The 22,156-nt window shown below is 39.0% G+C and overlaps 1 protein-coding gene across 12 annotated transcripts in view; it reads left to right on the top strand.

Annotated features, from left to right (window-relative positions):
* PIBF1 (progesterone immunomodulatory binding factor 1) overlaps nt 1-22,156 on the top strand; it is a 127,467-nt gene that overhangs the window by 8,446 nt on the left and 96,865 nt on the right. For all 12 annotated transcript variants that reach the window (XR_011138584.1, XR_011138583.1, XM_068929659.1 and 9 more), the window contains 5 exons: nt 1,422-1,541; nt 13,827-13,960; nt 16,003-16,111; nt 19,922-20,103; nt 20,816-20,941. Coding sequence is in view for 10 of the 12 variants with exons in the window: in XM_068929659.1 (XP_068785760.1) it covers nt 1,422-1,541; nt 13,827-13,960; nt 16,003-16,111; nt 19,922-20,103; nt 20,816-20,941 (671 nt within the window). In the remaining 2 variants the exon portion in view is untranslated. The remainder of the gene's footprint in view (nt 1-1,421; nt 1,542-13,826; nt 13,961-16,002; nt 16,112-19,921; nt 20,104-20,815; nt 20,942-22,156) is intronic.

The following is a 22,156-nucleotide window of genomic DNA, read 5'->3' as shown; positions in this document are numbered from 1 at the left end:
TTGCCTTAATACTGATCTTTTAGTAGTATTGCATGCTTAGTTTACTGTGTGAAGCAAACTACACCTGTGTTTACACCTCAATTTTCCATGACTCCTCTATTTTCTAGAATTGTATGCTATCAATTATAAAGAATATACCTGGATGCTTTTCTTTATCTGCTGGTATTTACAGTTAGCACAACAGAGGACCCCCCCCTCCCCGTTTTCTGCATGAAACTGTAGTATTAGATGCTCTTGAACACTGTTGTTTGTGGGTTTTTTCTTGTATTCCTTTTTTATCATATATCAAACAATATGTGAGTGTTTGGGGAGGGAAGGGAAGGGAAAGCAAGTGGTAGTCTTAAGAAGAGAATGCCTAATTGTCAGTTTTTCTTTTCACCTTCTGAAATAAACATTTCAAGTTATCAAGTTAATCTGAGGGTAATAATCTGGAAGAACGGGTATATTGAAAAAGCTCTTCCTCTTTTTTTTTTCGTATTTTGTCTTTTACTACTAACTCTATTTTTACTACAGTGTTTCCTGGTATTTATTCTTGCTTAGTAGAAATGCACTGGAAAGTTTGATGTATGATGTCAGAGACTATGTATATGATTGGGTGGGGGAAGGGAGGAGGAGGGTGATTTTAGTATTAATATATATGTATTGTATAGATTTAAAATCCTTTTGCAAGACTCTAGGCTGTTGAATACATATGTTTACACTGGAAATATCTGTATACCGGGGGGGGCTTTTTGCTTGCAAAATGCATTAGGGAAGGATCCTCAAATGGTAATTGAAATTTAGGGGCCTGCCTTCTCTTGGAATGGGATAGAGTCCACACTCCTGAGCTCTGGTTTGGTGGTAGCATAAACTGAGTCTAGGTTGCTGCAAACCTTCCCCTTTCTTTCTTCATTTGTGAGTTTTTGCCACTTTCTTGGCATTACAGCTAGCATTGTGTTGCAGTGAGGTGGTTTAGGCAACTGATTGAACTTAAAACAGATTCTTTTTAGGGTTAGGTGGGTTAGGTTTGGATATGGTATGTTGGTTGTAAGGGGAGTAGCAAGTCAGTTTACCGCTAATCAGATAGGCGGTAGAGTTAAAACAAGGACGAGGAAGGGACCATACGGACCTTTACATCAGTTGTATTTTTTTGTAACCAGGCAGCTTGACTGGAAGCTGCTGTAGTTGAACAGATACATGCATCTGTACCTTTATTTCTCTTTTTCATTAGTTGTTAAACACAGACTTGTATTTCTTACCAGCTTTGTCAAAAGCTGAAGAAAGCTGTTGCCTTTGCTTTAAACAATCCTCCCAGAAAGGTCGTCAATATGTGCTAAAAATTGTTTGTAAATTATTACCATAAAATAGACTTGACTTGTTGGAAGTTGTAGTAGTGCAACTTTGTTAGTCTCAATTTTTGATTATATATTTTGTTCTTTTAGATTCGATTCTACGAAGTAGTGTATTCACTAAGAAAAGAACTACATGATCTACAGGTGAAAAAGGAAAGCCTAACAGAAGAACTAAATGGATACAAGTCCCAACTGAAGTGTCTGACAGAGGTCTGTGCTCTAATTATCTCAAGTAAAAAAAAAAAAAAGTAAATATTTCTTCATTAAAAAAAGATTGTGCTCTAAATCACTGGGTATGTATAAGATGTAATTTTTCTGCAAGAGAAAAACTTTACATTTTTGGGGTGATGGAGTGCCATATAGTATATATGTACTCTATATGCTACCCTAGGTGAATTGCTCATGAGATGTCTACTGATTTAAGATAGACTCATACCAGCCATGTCCTGCTTTTTGAGGCAGGGGATCCCTCCATGAGTAATTGAAGACACAATAACAGGTGAAGATTTTTGGAGGTGGTGGTATCTCAGTGGTAATTTGCCTCACCCTTTGTTTAAAAATGTATAAATGCATTTTTTGGAATTTATATTTCCATTCTTGTTTCTCTTTATTTCTTTTAGGTATTTTATCTAAATATATTTAATTTTTGTTTTCAGCGAGTAAAGAAGTTGAAAAAGATACTGTACTGTGAATTTTATTTTTAAGGTCACAGAATGGTTTAGGTTGGAAGGGACCTCTGGAGATCATCTAGTCCAACCTCCCTGCTCAAGCAGGGTCCTCTAGAGCATGTTGCCCAGGATCACATCCAGGCAGGTTTTGAGTATCTCCGGGGAAGGAGACTCCACAACCTCTCTGGGCAACCTGTTCCAATGCTCTGTCACCCTCACAGTGAAGAAGTTTTTTCTCATGTTCAGGTGGAAGTTCCTGTGTTTCAGTTTGTGCCCGTTGCCTGTTGTCCTGTTGCTGGGCACCACGGAGAAGAGGCTGGCCTCATCCTCTCCGCACCCTCCCCCTTCAGATACTTGTAGACATTGATGAGATCGTCTCTGAGTCTTTTCTTCTGCAGGCTAAGCAGGCCCAGCTCTCTCAGCCTTTCCTCATAGGAGAGGTGCTCCAGTCCCCTCAGCATCTTTGTAGCTCTCCGCTGGACTGTCTCCTGTAGTGCCACGTCTCTCTTGTCCTGGGGAGCCCAGAATTGGACACAGCACTCCAGACGAGGCCTGCCCAGGGCTGAGGAGAGGGGCAGGATCACCTCCCTCGACCTGCTGGCAGCACTCTTCCTCATGCAGCCCAGCATACTCTTGGCCTTCTTGGCCACAAGGGCACATTGCTGGCTTATGGTCAACTTGTCCACCAGGACTGCCAGGTCCTCCTCAGCAGAGCTGCTCTCCAGCAGGTCAGCCCCCAGCCTGTCCTGGTGCCCGGGGTTATTCCTCCCCAGGTATTGGATTCTTGCACTTGCCTTTGTTGAACTTCAGGAGGTTCCTCTCCGCCCAGCTCTCCAGCCTGTCCAGGTCCCTCTGAAGGGCAGCACGACCTTCTGGTGTGTCAGCCACTCCTCCCAGTTCTGTATCCTCAGCAAACTGGCTGACACTGTGCACTCTGTGCCTTCAGCCACGTCATCGATGCTTACATTGAGCAAGACTGGACCCAGGACTGACCCCTGGGGGACACCGCTAGCTACAGGCCTCCAGCTGGACTCTGCAGCACTGACCACAACCCTCTGAGCTCGGCCATCCAGCCAGTTCTCAATCCACCTCACCGTCCACTCGTCCAACCCACACTTCCTGAGCTGACCTATGAGGCTGTGATGGGAGACAGTGTCAAAAGCCTTGCTCAAGTCCAGGTAGACAATATCCACTGCTCTGCCCTCATCTACCCAGCCAGTCATTCCATCAGAGAAGGCTATCAGGTTGGTCAAGCATGATTTCCCTTTGGTGAATCCATGCTGACTCCTCCTGGTCACCTTCTTGTCCTCCATGTGCTTAGTGAGGACCTCCAGGAGGAGCTGTTCCATCACCTTTCCAGGGATGGAGGTGAGGCTGACAGGCCTGGAGTTCCCTGGCTCCTCCTTCTTGCCCTTTTTGAAGACTGGGTTGACACTGGCTTTCTTCCAGTCCTCAGGCACCTCTCCTGTTCTCTAGGACCTTTCCAAGATGATGGAGAGTGGCCTAGCCTTAACATCCGCCAGCTCCCTCAGCACTCGCGGATGCATCCCATCAGGGCCCATGGATTAGTGGAGTGGACTTGGAGGCCAAGTTTGCCCAGATGATCTCTAACCCAATCCTCCTCGACCAAAGGGAGAGTCGTCCTTTCTCCAGCCTTCCTCTCTTGTCCCCAGGGTCTGGAATTCCTGAGGGCTGGCCTTTAGCAGTAAATACTGAAGCAAAGGCAGCATTCAGTAACTCTGCTTCTCTGTATCCCTCATCACCAGGGCACCCACCCCATTCAGCAGCGGGCCCACGTTTTCCCTAGTCTTCCTTTTGCTATTGATCTATTTGAATAAGCCCTTCTTGTTGTCCTTGACATCTCTTGCCAGATTTAATTCCAGATGGGCCTTAGCCTTCCTTGTCGCATCCCTGCATACTCTGACAACGTCCCTGTATTCCTCCCCAGTGGCCTGTCCCCTTTTCCACATTCTGTACACTTCCTTCTTCTGTTGGAGTTTTGTCAAGAGTTCCTTGCTCAGCCATGTAGGTCTCCTGCCTGCTTTGCTGGACTTCTTCCTCAGAGGGATGCACTGCTCTTGAGCCTGGAGGAGGTGAGACTTGAATATTAACCAGCTCTCCTGAATTCCCCTTCCTTCTAGGACCCTCCCCTATAAGATTCCCCTAAGTAGGTCCCTGAAGAGGCCAAAGTCAGCTCTCCTGAAGTCCAGGGCTGTGACCCTACTTATTGCCCTGCTCCCTCCTCGCAGGATCCTGAACTCCACCATCTCATGGTCACTGCAGCAAGGCTGCCCCCAACCTTCACCTCTCCAACTAGACCTTCTTTGTTCGTTAGTACAAGGTCCAGCAGCACACCTCTCCTTGTTGGTGTCTCCGCCACCTGGGTCAAGGCATTATCATCAATGCTTTGCAGGAACCTCTTTGACCGTTTGTGCCTAGCTGTGCTGTCTTCCCAACAGATGTCAGGGTGGTGGAAGTCTCCCATGAGAACCAGGGCCTGTGATCGTGAGGCTACTTCCAGCTGTCTGTAGAAGGCCTCATCGACGACTTCCTCCTGGTCAGGTGGCCTGTAGTAAACTCCCACGACAGTGTCACCCATGTTAGCCTGCCCTTTAACCCTTACCCATAGGCTCTCAACTTGCTCTTCATCCATCCCGAGGCAGAGCTCCACACATTCTAGGTGCTCCTTCACGTAAAGGGCAACTCCACCACCTCGCCTTCCTGGCTGGCCTGTCTTTCCTAAAAAGCACGTAGCCATCCATGACAGCATTCCAGTCGTGAACTATCCCACCATGTCTCTGTAACTGCAATGAGATCATGGCCCTGCGACCGCACACAGATCTCTAACTCTTCCTGTTGATTCCCCATGCTGTGCGCATTGGTGTGCAGGCGTTTCAGAGAGCCAGTGGAGCATGTAAGCTCCTCAGGAGAGGTGCAAGAGGATCCTCCACAGCCATGTTCCATGCTGTCTCCCCTGGCTGTATGCACCCACTGGAGTCATCCTGACTTGAGTGGTGATATTTAGCAGTATTTATTCTATCCTAACTCATGTAAAATACAGCTAGGATATTAATTAGTTTTTTAGGTCAATTTTGCATGAATCTGGAATTGCAATAACTACATTCTGAGTAGTTGAAACTCCTACTAAATCATGGTCACACAAGGGCTTAGATGCTGCTATCGTTTTACTGCTTCTCATATTATTCAGTTACTACATCTTTCTTCCTTGAAATTTATTTATGGAATAATCAGGTATAAAGAGATTAATTTATACAGGGTTATCTTGTGAAATTCTTAGTATTTGCATTTCTATTTGATTAAATTCAGCTAAGACAAAATTAATTGTCAATAAAATCTTATACTTTTGTATACTTCAGTATTTTCTGTCTTCATTAAATTAATACTAACTTTATGTAAGTGCTTTCCTTCACTGTATATCTAATGTGCTCTGACTTAAAAGTTTACAAATGCTCCTATTGAATTTTAAGGTTTGAGTGATATCAGTATTTATTTTTTCTGCAGCAGTTAAACTGGAGAGTAGATAATAATTAAACTTATGTTGGAATCTGTTTTCTTGGTGTATTGATGTTCTTTTCCACTTCCACTTTTTCAATTCCCATCTGAATTTCTGTAATTTTGTTACCACTTAACACATGGTGGCAGTACTGACCTTTCCAACTGTTTCATTCTTAAAAGTTTGAAATCCACAGTACTTTTGTGTTGATGTTGATAACGAGAAAACAATGGAACGTTGTCCGTATTGAATTGTGATTGTATTTTTTATTCCATTTGCATAGTTATGCTTAAATTGAGAGATTAGTGAGAATGAATGCCACATTTAAAAAAAAACAAAAAACAAAAAAACCAAAAAGACAAGAAATCTGCAATGAAATGTCACAAGCAAAATGGGGCTTACCGTTAGTAATGAAGATGAATCTTTAGAATTCTCAGGTTTCAGATAAGATCACTTACTACGGTTCTTCTATATGCGCTTTCTAGTTAGAACAAACAAAACTAAGTCTTCTCTTATTATACATGGAGAGATCATGTTTTAGGTGTTGGAGGAAATGTGACCTGATAAGCAGTGTTTTGCATATGGACAGATTTATGTATCTGTGTTTCACTTCTAGCAATTTCAGGTTTGACCTAATGATTTGATGATCATTACTGTTGCAAGGTACCACAAGTTGCTTCTGATAATAAGGTAAAAGGAACATCATCAATAAGTATAAGTACTTTAGCATCCTTAATACACTGAAGCAAATATAAACAAGTATCTCTTGCAGTTTGCTAAGAAACAATATCAATTTGTACTGTTGGTCTAACTTACTCATTTGAGCTCATTTGGTAAGCTCAGGCTTTCCTATGAGGAAATTCATTAGTGGGAAATAAAGTTCAATTTCATTCATAGTCTTATTCAAGCTCTCATATTCTCCTTCTGCTGTTTCTGTGACTTTCTAAACATACTCTTTATTTCCAGCTATATGAAATGTAGTTACTGAAGTCTCTTCTTTGCCTGAAATTAAATAAATATTTATATTCTTCATTGAATCCTTCTGCTGGTTCCCCATCTAATATTCCTTAAAATTTAAGCTCTCTGTGATAGTTAATATTTCTGTTCACTATATAACTTCTGTTATATAAAGCATTCGCTCTATGTTTAGGCTTTTTTTTATATTGCAAATGATTTCTTCTTCCTTTCTAATTTTCAACATTTTTTTTTCCTTTTCATAGGAAGATGAAATGACACTAAAATGTATGCATACCCCAAATCCTTCTATTAACTGCGGATGTCTGGGGGGGGAATGAGGGGTTGGTTGGCTCTTCTGGGTGGTCAGGTCTAGCAGACTAGGTTTGTATAAGTTTTATATATGTAGATATTGATCTTAGAAATAAATACATGACAAGTATGAGAAAATTAAACATAGGTCTGAGGAAGGACTGTCTAGCCAGAAAAGAGTTGAGAAAGTCTGAAGCAAAATCCCAAGTTGTCTAATGCGTTAAACCAACTCTATAAAAAGTTAAGTGAAATGAGTTCACCAAATAAGAAAACCACGGCCTTCCTTTAGCTGTGTTATTTTGTGACAGGATGGTTGCAATTCTTTAATTTGGTCAAAGGAAATGAGATCTAATTTTACTGTTATTGTAGCCTTTGATATTGGAGTGTGAATGCAAGACACTGAGATTTTATTCCTATCCTAGTCTATTGTTGTAAAGCCAGGAATTTCTTATGATCCCATATATACAGCTTTGTGGGAAAGCAAAGGAACAGAATTCTTTCTGTGGAAAGTATTATGATGACCTGCTATGGCGAAGTATCAGTTACGTAAAATCATGCCTGTTATCCCACTGAATCTTTTTGCCACCTGCTGCCAATTTTTTTTTTTCCTTCTGAGAAAGGAGCTCATTGTTGGCACAACAGATCTAGGGTGGCACGAAAATGAGCACTAGGGAAAGTGGCGTGATATTGCAGCCACTCAGCCAAAATCCTGCTGCACCAGCTAGGAAACTCACTTCTGTGAAGACTGAAGTGTCACTGTAGCCCTGCATAAGAACCAATTTTACAAGACTTGACAAATGTACCTGTTCTTTATCTTCAGGCCATTCACTAATTCATTTACATTAGAAAATCTTTTATTTCTGGCTTCAGGATGTAAAAGAGATCTTTCAAATGTTTGTCATATGTATTTGTGCCTTAGGTGTGTGAAGATAGACGCCCTCCCCTCCACCTCCACGACACAATTTGATAAACAGAAGTAATATTAGAAGACCTTTGTCTCCACTTCTTTTAAAGTGAACAGTAAAGTAGTTCTCTTGCAGTACCACAAGTATGGTGGAGGCTCTCTGTACGTGTTGTATCTGTGATGTACCCTAATGCTGCTCCTTTGATCCTAGCTACATCAGCAGCAGACTGGGGCGGGGGGAATGGGGAAGACACTGGTAAAGTGATGTTCTCTATTTCAGCACTGACTGATCTGTTACCAAATGTATAGTGCAGACTTGTTCCAGTCCTTCTACAGTCCTCAGTCCTTCAAGTGCAAATAACATTGGCACCACCCCCTTTGGAGATACAGTACTATAGCTCAACTTTCTTCTCTGTCAGTGTATCACCAGGAGCGTCGTAGAAGAAAAACCAACCTCTAATGAGAGAGTTGCCTTACTGAACATCGGTGTACTATTTTTCAGAGTTATTTGGTTCAAAAGTGATTAGAACTTTCCCTCAGATAAATGCAATTTACTTTTTTTTTGTCCATATCTGTCAAGGCTGAGAAAGTCTGAGAAGGCAATTCTGCATTTCTGCGTAGGGGACATGGTTCTAGATGATTAAGTATCACTTTATTTTGGCTGCAAGTTTCTTGCCAATATCTTTTCCTAGCACTCAGTTTTGATACAGTTTGTCTTTTTATCAGGGCTTCTTTAGTTATAAACTGTTCTGTATGGTTGCCATCAGGACTCCCAATCAAATCCATAGTTTGACAGTTACCTAGAAGCTATGATTAACCTAAAGACAAAGCTGGACCTTATATAGGACAAAGATCTCATTTAAGGCCTAGCCTCTGAATCAGGATTAGAAACTGTTAGGTTTTGCTAGCTAAATATAATTATTTTCTGAAATAAAGATTCCGAGCTGGAGGAAACACGTTTATATTGTCTTCAAAGAGTTAACTAAGCTATTCCATCTGAAGGGCCTGTGGCTGCTAGATGCATCCAGCTGTTGCAAAATTGAGGCTACTATTGCCGCTGTGGAAAGACAGTCCTCCTTAGAAATTATTTTGAAGGTTGCACACTTGTAATTTAAGATTACGCCCTAGAACCCTTCCCCAGTCTCGAAAAGCCAGTTCTTTTGAGCAGTGCTTTGATCACTTGGCCTTTAAATCTCTCTGGAAAGGACAGATGAGGCCTTAGTCTTTGGTGAGGTGTATGCCTGCTTTCCTTTATTTATCTTTGCAGCTTTTTCTGAACAGTATTCTACCAGCAGCATTAAGCTTTGGGCAGCAGTTTGACGTTTTCAAGGCTCAGGAAAACTTCTGGATCTATTAAAGTTCCTTTCCTATCTGACAGCCTCCTATATCTCTTGATATATAGCTATGGCTTGTATAGACTGCTCGTTCTTGTTCACATGGACCAAATGACTTAATTCTGTGTCTAATGCCCTGCTTTCTGCAGGATCCTTTTCACTGAAGTACTTTTCACTGAAAAGTACTCTCCTGAGTACTTTTTTTCAGTTCCTCTACTGCAAAGTAGACTCTCCTTCAGCTCAGATCTAGAGAAAAGGTGCTTTTTTTCTACATTCCTTTGCAGAAGAGGTACCTGGGCCAAAGATTTTCGTTCTTTCCTTCCTTGCAGAACCCATTTTCAAGAAAAAAGGTGCCTTGTTTTCACCAAGTAGCTCAGCACTTTCATTTATCATTTTTAGTGGCAGATGGTGTCCTATCTACAATCCTTGGTAGGTTACAAATTGCATATCAACGTACCAGAACAGTTGTCTTATTCATCCAGTTATGCATAACTTCCTCCTGACATTTGGGCAGTTTTATTCAGTTTTTTTTTTTAAAAAAGTTGGCCGATAATATTTGAATACATGTTATGTAAACAGATGGAGGCAAAATATTGCCTTTACTAGGGCGCAGTAGCTGTTCAGAATAACTTCAGGGAATTGTTTATAATGTTACAACACCATAGTAGCTTTATACTTGTCTAGGATTTAAGGGACCTTGGAATATGAGCGGAAAACTGGCTTGCGTGAGTGATCCTTTAAAAATGAAGTTCTTTTAAATAAGCTTCCAAAAAGCAGGATTGCTTCTTCTATAGGCTTATTTGTAGACAACATGGAGTCCAATGCTTCTGCTTCATTGGACAGCAAAACTCTAGGTTTCCATAGTTTAGCTTATCTCTGAAGGTTTTTTGCAAGATCAGCTAATTCCTGTCATGTAATTATGTCTCACTAGCTTTATTCAGAAAGGGTGTGACATCCAGTTTTTGCACTCAGTATTTACATGTGTTTGTTTCTGTGACTGCTATAAGCTGCTGTTTGTTCCAGATGGAGCATAAAAGGGAAGCCTAATACTGAAAAAAACTAGGGTCTGTAATTAGATCATTAGTTTCTCTACCTGATTTGGGATTTAAATGGTGCAGATCAGGCAAGCTCAGAATTTTCTCACTTGAAACATCTGCCTATCAGCAGTGCTTGTAAACCAAATGGAAGCACTTCCTGGGAGGGACTACTCTGCGTGATCTACAGAAACCACCTATACTGGTTACTATTGGGTGTCTTGGACAGCTGTGTTAGCAATTTACTTGAAAAATGTTTGCCTACCCATCTTATAGGACAGGTTTATTTGTTCTGACAATCTCATCTGTCTGAGTTGCCACTCTGTGCAGCCCTAAAGGTTAGTAAGAAGCTGAAGAAAATCAAAGCATTGCTGGCAAGATTACCATGGATCACATTCCTTGTGAATAAGTGCTGTATGTTCTTTCAGTTTTTTTTAAGGTTTGTGGACTTATTTAAACGGGTTGTTTTTATTTATTAGTATGCTTTCCAAGACCTTATTCATGTCCTTGAATACACTCCATATTCTGATCCTCTTTAAAACTCCCTTACTACTTCAGTAGGACAAAGCTGTTCATCAAAATTTCATGCTATCTTGAAGACAGGTTGAGAGAGGAAAAGCTGTTCCAGTGCAGAGATCTGAAAATCAGTTCAGAGTGTATGACTGTTATAAACTAAACTAACTTTATCCTTTTCTAAATAAGGCTCATTCTTCCTACAGGCAGCTTGACTGCATATATTTAAGACTTACTGCTATAGAAATATACAGTTCTGTGTATCTGCTACCTGGAACTACACATCTCTCATGATTTCTTGTGTTAGCCTGTAGACTGAAAGTTTATTAAGCGGCATTGTTACATTTGTCCTGTGATAAAATGTTTTTGACACGTGAAAGATGAGGCAATTGGAAAACTATGATCTATGCAATATAATTAGTATTCAGGAAGTATACTGAATCTGAAAATATTTTTATTTAATTATCTGCTCAACAATTTGATATTTGAAGTAAGTCTTAGTATCGCTTTTTAAAAGTAGAATTTAACTGCCTCCTCATCCTGTGGAGTTGTCATATTGTTACAGAAAAGTCATAAATGATTATATATAACTCAAATTCTATTTTAAGGCTTAACTCTTAGAAAGGACAAATTTTGTAGGTGTTTAATTGTTCTGTTAACTAGCGCTTTGTAACTATTTATGTCAGATTTCTCCAGAGGCCTGCTTGGAAACACATTCATAGTTCCTCAATTTTAATGTTATAGTTTAGATAGTTGTCTTCTAGGTACTAAGCTGTGTGTGTTATTGTAGGAGCTTCAATAGCTCATATTTTCTGCAAAGGAAATGCACGGTCCAGTGCATATTAACAGAATGTCAGCAGCCGTGGTATTAGCAGCAGAATGGCATGGGATATCACAGAGGAATTGTATCAAAACTTAGTAACTTCCAACTTGTGCTTAACATTTACCTGTTCTTACCAACATACTTTATTGAAAGATGAGCTGAGCTGTGTTTTCACTGTCGAACAGGGTACTTGGACTGTTACAACCTTACACTACATTTGAAATTCTAACACCTTAAAACATTTCGTGATAGCTTTACCAATGTGGCAACGCCATCTTCAAAAATGCTGGCTTATTAATGGCTTTAGAATATGATAAGAAGAAATGGTTTTCTGTAGTCTTCATTTGTTTAATGTATATCACTAATTAGGGTAAACAAAGAAAAATGAGCCATAGACCAGTACATTAGGTTGAATAACAGCCATGCATTTAGATTATATGGTCTTATGGATCTGCTATCCAAACTCCTTAGGAAAACTTTGAGTGTTTTATTGTGATTTTTATTGCATTTGTAATTCTGAAAACTAAAATTTTATATTTATCAGCAGAATTGTTACAGCATGATTTGTAGTTCCGTGACTTTTTCTGTCATGTTTTATGAGCATTTAGGTGCTTTTTTTTGAGAAGATGTTCTGTCAGTCACTGTTCATGGTGCCTGTGCATTTTAGTCAGTGTTCTTTGTCTTTATATCCCTATTGTAGAGTACTGTCCTGGTATTTACTCCTTTTACCGGCCATGTTTAGGAATCACTTATAATCTGTGTAAAATACAGCTTTCAGTATATTTTGAAAAATTATACATTTACACAGTTGCTTACTTCCTGCAAAATAAGTTTGTTGTAAGTGATTGGTTGTGTAGTCATGTCTTCAGGCAGTCTTGAGGCAGTGAGCAAAGCTGGAAGTGAATGCAAAATCTGTCTGGATGGTGTTCCTTGGATATAACCAGATGGAGTTATCACTACTTATCAAGCATCTATTATGAATTATCAAGTGTATCGTTTATGAACCATGGCAAGAAAAATAAGTCAGCAGTCTTCTGAGAGGAATGTTTAAAAGCTATATGTTGATTTGAGTATTTATGAATTACAAAAAATCCTTGAAGGGAAAAGGTTGAGCTCCGAATGGAACCTACAGGGAGGAAATTGCAATTCAGAACATGCATGTCTCCAAATAAGAAATATGGAGCCGCTGTGTGGAGATAAGTTAGTAAGAGTATTTTGCCACAGGATAGAATAGAAACTGAGAGAACTGTATGCATGCCATAACAGCATGTACACTTTAGTTTTAATCTTATGTAGTAATTGGACATGGGTTTTATTTCTTTAAATATAAACTGTGGATTTTGTAAACTTTACAGATAGTATGGTAGTATTCCTCTTGCTTTTAACTTACAGTTTTGCCTAGCATTATGTGCGATACGAAAGTGCTTGATAGGCAGCTACTATTTTATTTTTCCAGAAACGGTCTCTTTTTAAGAGGCACTTCAAGAGTGAACAATACCAGCAGCCAAAGACAGGACTGGTGTGTATTTATTGAAATGTAAGAATGTTCAGGATGCGGTTAACTGGTTTAGAAAATGGTAATACAGAGTGTCCGTTCGGAAGGAGGCTGGAGTTAGGTTACTAGGGAAAATGTCTGGATGCGGCAGGGTATGCTCAAGTTTTTAAAGAGCAACTCTTTTGCTGTCCGTCAGTCTTCTCTAGTGTAGGAGGATGTACATTATTTTAGTTGTTTTTCTGAAGAAATTAATACGTGGTGTAGCATTTAGGACAAGCAAATAGAGTAAGCTTTGTGAAATTAAATACCTAGCTTTGTAGAGAAAAACCAGATGAACGGAGTCAAGACTGCATGTTAAGATACAGTGGTCTCCTGTTCCTATAGAATAAAAGAGTACGATGATTAAGAAATGATTTATCTTCAAAAGGAATGACCATTGTTTTAGAAGACACTTTTTTATGGTTCTCATAATAGTCTCCCAAGTATATGGGAAGGAAAAGGGAGAAAATGGAAATTAATGCTGATAGATGAGTGAATGTGTACTTTTTTTCTCCTTCCTCAAATGGACCAGCAAGTGTCTTCACAAGCAAACTTATTTGAAAATATTGTAGAGGTGTCATGAGTCTTGTGCATTTATTGTAGGTTTGCAGACACCAGTGACCCTCAAAAACACTGCTGGTGGTCTAAAGTTAGGTCTAAATGCATTAGAAAAAAATAGGTATGTTAATCAACTATTTAGAATAAGTAAATGTAAGTTCAGTATTAGTATAGCTGCTTACTTACTGATGCCTGCTAGATTTCTAAAAATTGAGACAAATGAAAACACAACCACTTGAATATTTATAAGCAGACTTCACAAAACTTAGTTTGTGACTGCTTTTTTTGGGGAGGGGGGTAAACATCAGTGTAGCTATTGCCATTTTAAAGTATCTGTTAACTTCTAGAGCTATGAAGACGAGAGGAGGATTCGGTCAGATCTTGAGGTTAGATGTCAGCGTTTAACACTGGAACTGGCTGATACAAAGCAGATGATTCAGCAAGGTGATTACAGACAAGAGAACTATGATAAAGTAAAATGGTAGGTATCTCTATAGTTCAAGTACATACAGGTGTTAACAGAAAAAAATCTCTAGTTCTGTCAATCAAGGTATAAGCTTCATTTTGTAGTTTTTGGCTCCTATCCACCACAAACATTTTCCTTACCTGGATCCACTAATAGTGCAGTTATCCAGGACTGATCCTGTGGAAAACCACAGTCATGAGATGGACAACACTGAAATCTGATGTGTGCTTTTATTTTCTTAAAAGCTTATGTTTAGGTACTTACTGTATTTTCAGAGTCTACTAGCCTGGTTGCAACTTAAGTCTGGCATCAACAGGTCCTACTTCTTAGAACAAACGTTGTTTCTCACTAATTTAATAGCTGTCATCTAACAAACAGCCCTGTGCTCTACTGTGTGCTGCCTGCACAGTGACGTAAAAGGGTAGGACCGTGGGAATTAATATTCAGCAACTTAAGATACCTTTGTAAGCATAAGATTGAAAGGGCTGTTACGAGAACCCTTTGTCAGAGAGTCTTAGGTTAACTTCAGTGGCTTGATTCACTGGCCAGAAGTTCCAGCATCTCTCTTCATTTTTTTGAAAAGTAAGTTTTAGAATTCTAGCCTAGGACTTGAATGCTGAATCCGTAAACAACAACTGCAAAACAGTGAAAATGGGCTTATAAATACATGCGTACCCACACATTTCACCGTCCAGCTCCCGAATGGCCTTTTTGGTGTGCTTGCAAGTTCAAGAAATCAGGGTTCTGGCAGATTTGTTGGAGAATGGCTCAAAATGAGGATTCTGAATAGAAAGCAGCTTGTCAGCTCCCTAGCTGTTCACATTAAATGAGCTCAAGCACATTTATTGGTTTTTGCTATGCCTCTATGTCATTTAAAGGAGAATCTGTCTTTCAGATAACTGTTCACAGTCATATGTACTAAAACAACCTTGAAATCTATCTGGAAGCTTGTTGCGTATAGGATGGACTGACACTCTGACTTGCTTCTGGAGTGCAACTGCATCTAATAAGTGGATTGTAATAGCTTTTCCTTGTGAATGGCCCCAGTGTTTTAACAGTGTGTATTAAAATAGTCTTGAGTTGAAAAAGGCATGAATAAACGTGCCAAAACTATATTTGAGAAAGTAGGTTGTATTCATCAGAGTAGGCATAGATGGAGGGGAGGGGAGAGTGCTATTGGCATGCCTGTATGAACATATTTGGGAGCGTTGCAGGAATTAATCACTTCCAGGTTTGTTTCTAACTAAAACCATGAGTTTAAAAATCCTTTACAAGCTATGTCACATCTTCTAGTTTTGGTAGACTACAAACTAGTTCAGGTTTTTAATGCTATTAATATAAAGCTGGTTAGCTTTCTTTCAAACAGCAAGCTCATCCTGGCTCATTCATTCCACTGTTCTGACATGGTCAGATACAGACATAAAGCTACTGCTTTGTGCACGTGGAAACGCTGTTATTCAAAACACCAACATAGTTTTTGCAGCTGTGTCATGTATCTTAAACACGAGAAGAGTAGCTTAATTCCCTCTGGCATCGAGGGACTGTATATAAGGGAGAGGAGCAATTGAGAACAACTATCCTTTGGTTTGACTAGGAAGATGGGAATACAGTCACTTTACTTTTTCATCCAACTTTTAATGTCTGCAAAAGATTCAAGAAAATGTTGGGGGAAAGAGCATCAAAGCTTACCGAACTGAAAAGGGTGTACAAGGGAATTTATAATCTGTTGCTAAGAGGAGAAATGTATAGCCCAAAGCTGAACTAAAAGAAGAATACTAAGAAAAGGATGCAATAATTTTAGGATTGGAATATAGGATTGTTATATTACAATTTAGGATTATTGCTTAAATACTTTGAAATGAAGAGAATTTTCTCATATAATGACATGCTGTTGCAAGTGATAAGAACTTTAAAAGGTATTATCACTAGTTGCCCTATGAGTAACTAGACAAAAAGGTCAGTGTCGTGAACTAAAAGAAGACTGACTAAATTACAAATGCACAGGAATGTTGCTCATTTCACTCTCTGCAACTAATAGTTTCACTTTATTTTAACAGTGAACGAGATGTATTTGAACATGAGTTGTCAGAACTCAGAAGAAAATGTGAAGTATTGGAGGTGTCTCACAAAGCACAAACTAAAGAAAGAAATGACTTATCAAAAGAGGTAAACTTGAAGTTTTTATTTCAGTAACCATTTAGTTTTTGACCTTAGGAATCTGATTGTTTGCCTAATCAAATCTTTTTGGGATCACCTATAGAGTCAGAAAAATTCAGGTTAAAGGGTCCTCAGGAGGTCATGACACCCCCCTTCCTCCAGCAGAGCCAACTTAGATCAGCTTGCCCAGGCTTTTGTCAAGTTTTGAGCGTCTCCAAGGATGGAGATTCCAAGCTTGTCTGGGCAACCTGTTCCAGTGTTTGACCACCCTCTTTGTGAACAAGTTTTTGTAATATCAGAGTTGTTGCAGCTTGTTTCCCTTGCCTCTTGTCCTGTCGCTATGCGCCTCCAAGGGTCTGGCTCTGTCTTTCTAAATGTTCCAATTAAGTAAGTGAAGACTGCGAAAAGATTCCCCCCACCCCACACCACCCCAACCTTCTCTTCTGAAGGCTGGAAAAAAAAAAAAAAATTAGTTCTCTCAGCCCCTCCTTCACGTTCTCTCAGACCCTCCATCATGTTCTGCAGCACATAATCATCTTGGTGGACCTTTTCTAGACATGCTCCAGTATGTCAATGTCTGTCTTGTGCTGGAGAGCCCAGAAGAGCCCTCAGCCTGTTGTCTATACTGTTGCTTAATGAAGTCTGATAGGCAGCTAGCCTCTTTTGCTGTAAGGGCACACTGGCTCATATTCAACTTGTTAACTCATCTTTGCTTGTCTTTGGACAGTGTCTTGCCAATTTGACCATAAAGTTGTTATAGGAGACTGTTGAAAGCCTAGCAAAAATCCAAATAAATGACATTCACTGTTGAGCACTTATCCGTGGAGCCAGCCACCTTGTCGAGTTTGTCAGGCACAATTTGGCCTTTAAATCAATCCTGGCTGTTTCCAGTCGTCTTTTTCATGGCTGTGCATGGATATGGCTTCCAGAAAGATTTGCTCCGTAATCTTTACAGGGACTGAGGTCAGACTGACCAGCCTATAGGTGGATCTTTTTTCTTGAAGATGGTTTCCAGTAGTTGGAAACAGCTCCCGATTGCTGTGATCTTTCAAACTGGTTAGCAACCCTGCAATGACGTTTTCCAGCTCTGTCAACATCCGTCAGGTGCTTTCCGTTTTTCCCTAGGTTTATGTACATCGTGTCTTTCTAGGTCTGTATCTCAATCTTCCTCTGTTTCACCCTTCTAAATTCTGCTGCTAGGCTCAGGAACCTAGGAGACTTGAGAGCAGATCTTGCCAGTCAAAGTTGAATTCTATCGTTATGCTCTATCCTCAACAGAGAGCAGAACTAGTTATAATTTACTTTAGCTCTTTTGAGTGGTAATTAGTGACAGTAAGGCAGAGCTACTATATGGATTATATTTTGCTATGTACATTTTTCATAGACATCTGTAGAACATGTAGTTTGTTCTCTTAATAGTTGCTTAACTCTTCCTTCACCTTTCCTTTACAGGGGTTATGTCAGGAATAAAGGCACTGCTATTTAGGACCTCCTCTTTCTATGCTTCCACCCCAGGGCTGCTTGCTTCATAGACAGGAAAGTCTGCTAGGGTGATGGTCTGGCGTTTGTTTGTTTGTTTGTTTTTAGTGTCTCAACTGATCTTTGAAAGTATTTCTACTGGGAAAATGACTAAAAGCCTGTTTAGACACTGAGGATTTCTTTTCTTTTCTTTTCTTTTTCTTGTTGGGTTTCCAATGAGTTCTAATTGCAGTCGGGTCAGTCAGCTTCTTCAGATCTCGATCGTTACCATTTTGCTAGCCCTGGTATTTCACAGGGGAACATAAATCTGCTCTAAAGACCCTCGAAGAGCTGAAGACCTGACGGGTTGAGAGAGAAACGTCCCTATCTGCATGCGCTGTTCACGGATTCATTTATCCAAGAGTTGTGATGGTTCAGTAATGGTCCCCCACCAAGCACATATGATAACTCTAGGCTCAAGGAACTAAGCAGAGAATGTTTCCATATCCATTGCCTTGGTATATAGGACCTTTGATAGTTTATACCAGTGCAAGCTTCCATTTTTCAGTATCTGTTATCACAGCGTCTGCATCTAAGTTGTTCATAGGGAGGATTGTTTCATCGAACCTCCAGAATTGAATTATTCTCTGTAAGTAAGCTAGTTGAGAATGAATCCTCAGGAAGTGTCAGAATCACTAACGGATTTTTTTCTTTGTCTGATGTAGGTGTACTTTTGTAACAGCTTTTTTTTTGGAGGGAGAAAAGGACTTATTAAATCTCTGGAAAGAAACTTCAGTTTCTGTCCTCATTCACTAATTTTCAGATATTTTGTAGCTCTATATCCAATTTACTGGGAAAATAAGACTATTTTTAAGCTGGGTTTATGTATGGAAAATCTTCCTCGAAAGCACCAAAAGGAGTAAAGGAACCTTTGTTGAATCATTCTGTGATTCCGTTTGGCTATTCAGAATTAGTTTTCCTATGGGATCCAGAAGGGACACTGCATGGGGAGATTGGTCTTGACTTCTGTATTGATCCAGGCAAGAATCTAATGAGGGATCTTTGAGCATTAACACTTTGGAATAAGTAAGACCATTCACTCCTTAGAGGATTCAAGGGAGTTTATGTTCTTTAGGGTCTCTGTATTAAGAGTATTGCAGATAAAACAGTTATAATAACTACTATTTTTAAAGTAGTACTCTTCTGGGTTGGTTTGTTTGTTTTTTTTTTTTTTTTTTTGGAGACACGTTTATGCCTCACCTTCTGTGATGCTCAGTAGACAGATGGAGAGGAGCATGCCTCTAAGAGCTGAGGTTTTTTTTGTTTGTTTTTTCCTACAAATTTTAAACTGCTTAACAAGTTACTTCTTGTCTTCTGTTTCATTATCCTCCTCAAGTAACTCTTTTGTCCTTTTTTGCCTCAGAAGGAATGATTTATTTCTAAAACATGTACAGGGTGTCTTTATGCTTTTGTTCAGAGGGATGTATTTCTGATAAGAGGTTGATCTACCACTGTGTTAACTTGGCATGTGATGTCACCAGGAGCTTAAACTGCAAAACTTCTTGAAGCTGATAAAGGTACTTTTTGCTGTCAGAAGCAAGGAGTTGGACCACTCAGCATCAGTGACAATATACTCTGTGGCTGCTCTCTGACGATATTCATCTCAAATAGATGGGGAGACCACTCTTTCACACACCAGCGTTTTGGAGTGGTAAAGCTGACTAATCTGGAGCTCAAGAAAGCTGTTGCAGAGGCTCACAAGATGATCACGTTTCTGCTTTCGCATCAGTTCAGTCACCTGTAGCAACAACATACTAAATGAAAGTCAAAAGAAAGCATGCATGCATGCATGACCTTCTTTGCTCTTGGTACTGGTTTGGAGCATTGCCTTGTCTATGGCAATCATGACTGACTTTAGCCCCAAAGCTAGCAGGTTCACCATTTCTTTACTGAGCAGTAATGACTCTTTGCCTGTAAACTTCACATTTCCACTATTTTTGAGAAAGCTGTTCCTGATATGATGACCACTTGGCCTCGAGGCTCGATATGTGTCCTCTCTGATTCAGTAATATATTTTGATCCTAGTTCCTATTTGACACTGAGAAAGATTAAGGGGGCCCTTACCTCTTTTCAGGTACTAATCATCAGAAATGAATAAATTATAGTCTTATTAAAGTCCTTTTTTTGAATGGAGCTTTACCTGCTTATAAGAACATGTTAAATGTAAGTGTAAACTGAGGTTTTTCAATTCCAACAATACACAGAAAGTTGAAATGAAAAAGAAAGTTTGTATGTGAGGGAGGGATGTTAAATGCCAGTCTTGAAGTTCATGTTGAAGTATTCCTTTAACTGCATTAATAGCTGGCGGCCTTACAACAGTCCCTTAACTTATTGCAAAAAGATAAAGATTATCTTAATCGCCAAAACATGGAGCTTAGTGTTCGCTGTGCGCATGAAGAAGATCGTCTTGAAAGACTTCAGCTTCAGCTAGAGGATGCCAAAAAAGCTAGAGAAGAGATGTACGAAAAATACGTTACATCCAGGTAAGAGGTTGTGTTCACTTCTGTCAGTAGACAAATTACTACTTTTCCCTCGTTTCTTGGACAAGTCTCACTTAAAAATTCGTAACTTTAGAAGAGCTAATCCATATCTGTGTAACTAGAAACAGTAAAAAAGCTTCTGTTTTTTCTTTATTTAAATATGTATTTATATACTGGGAAAAACTGCTTTAAATTTTTTTCAAGTTTTGGTACACTACCGTAGCAGTGAAGAAATCCATATTGTAAGTTTATGGGTGCTATTTTCTTACGTATATATAGAAATTTTCTGAGGTAGTGGAGATTTAAAACCAAAAACAAAAAACAAAACAAAAAACCCCGTTATATTAAGCACATATGTTGTACTTTTTTTCTGTATGTGGTTTTTTTTTTTTTTTCAAGTTAACTTTATTTAGAACAGGGATATTAGAAAGACATGCTTCAAACATCTCTGGAGAGTAAAATATGTGTAATTTTCAGATGTGTAAAGTAGGACATAGTATGCAGGTAATAACTTTCATATCAGCTGTTTGAGCAATCACTTTTTAATATCTCAGGTTCAATTGCACATTCTTTAATGATAGCCATGAGAAATTAATTGATCATTATGTGCTAGAGAAGTGCTTTGCTAGTACAGCTGTACCTGGAGTTTTGATATTTTGGCCAATGTAGTAGTAACGCAGTTCATAAGTAATTCCTATTTTTTGTTTCTTTCCAGAGACCATTATAAAACGGAGTATGAAAACAGACTGCAGGAGGAATTGGAACAAATAAGACTGAAAACAAATCAAGAAATTGAGCAGCTTCGAAGCACCTCAAAGGAGATGTATGAGCGTGAAAACAGGTAGGTAAGATGTAGGAAACAGTCTAATTAGGGCAGAAATGGCCAAATATTTTCTTTTTTTTTAGGCACAGACTGGTTGACTGGCTTTGTGAGAGATGATCAAAATGTGGGAATTTAAACTTAATTACAAAACTGATAACTTTATAAAAAACATGAAATTATATTTGTACAGATAGTGTTCTCTTTCTGTTGAAATAATGATTGACATTTGACATTGTTAATGAAAAGAATGAATTATTAAAATTCACCTTCAAGATAAACGTCAGTGATGTTGAGCTTATTCTGTATGAATTAATGAGATATATCTGAATATGTTAGTTTACCTCTCATAATAGATGGACAATAGTCCTGAAACTTTCAGGCCACTAGAAAGGAAGGAATTGATTCAGAAGGTAAAGCTGGAAAATTGATGGAAAAAATCAAAACTTTTATGCCTTATAAACATAAATCTATTTGGGATTGTTTACAGCATTATAATTTAAACAATACTGATTATATTATAATATAATCTATTATAAAATAGATTATTTTTAAAACTATTATAAAATCCTTCTTCAAGAAGATCCTAGTCCTAAAAACTGCATACTGAACTTTGTGTACGTTCTTGTTGAATTACATGGAAGTGTATGCAGTGTTAGGCACACATGTAAGCCCTTAGGGATCTAAGCGCTTGGACTTTTGGCACTATAATTCTTTTCAAGTTTTCTTTTTGTTGCTGTTTTTTTTTTTTTGTCATAACATGTTCCTTTAAAATGGAAGGAGCAGTTAATGACTCATTAACTCATCGTAGATCTCTTGAAAGTTCCTTATGTGGAGAAGGAAATGACTATAGTAACAAGGTATTTGTGGCATCAGCATCTCTTCTTCTAATAGGTGGTTTATGTTATTACTCTGAAGAAGGAAAAATGAGGAACATGACTTCCGCTGTCTGTCTTCCAGTCAACTGAAAGGTTCTAATTAAAAAAAAAAAAATTACCTCACTTTAGTTTTGCAAGTGTGAATAATATATGTGTGTGTGTGCGCGCGCGCGCACATCTGCACCACTTCCTGTATGCAAAACAATGTTGAATTACAAAGAATGATTTTACTGTTGGTAGAGATCTGAAGAGCGTCTGTATATCATTGAAGAACCTACTGGAAGACATTTTGTTTGTCTGGAACCAATTAACAGAAGTTTTGTTCCTCATTTTGAAATAAGTATTTCTATAATGTAAA

The sequence above is a fragment of the Struthio camelus genome, chromosome 1 (assembly GCF_040807025.1).
Source record: "Struthio camelus isolate bStrCam1 chromosome 1, bStrCam1.hap1, whole genome shotgun sequence".
Taxonomy (NCBI): domain Eukaryota; kingdom Metazoa; phylum Chordata; class Aves; order Struthioniformes; family Struthionidae; genus Struthio; species Struthio camelus.
This window is presented reverse-complemented; position numbering and strand designations above follow the sequence as displayed.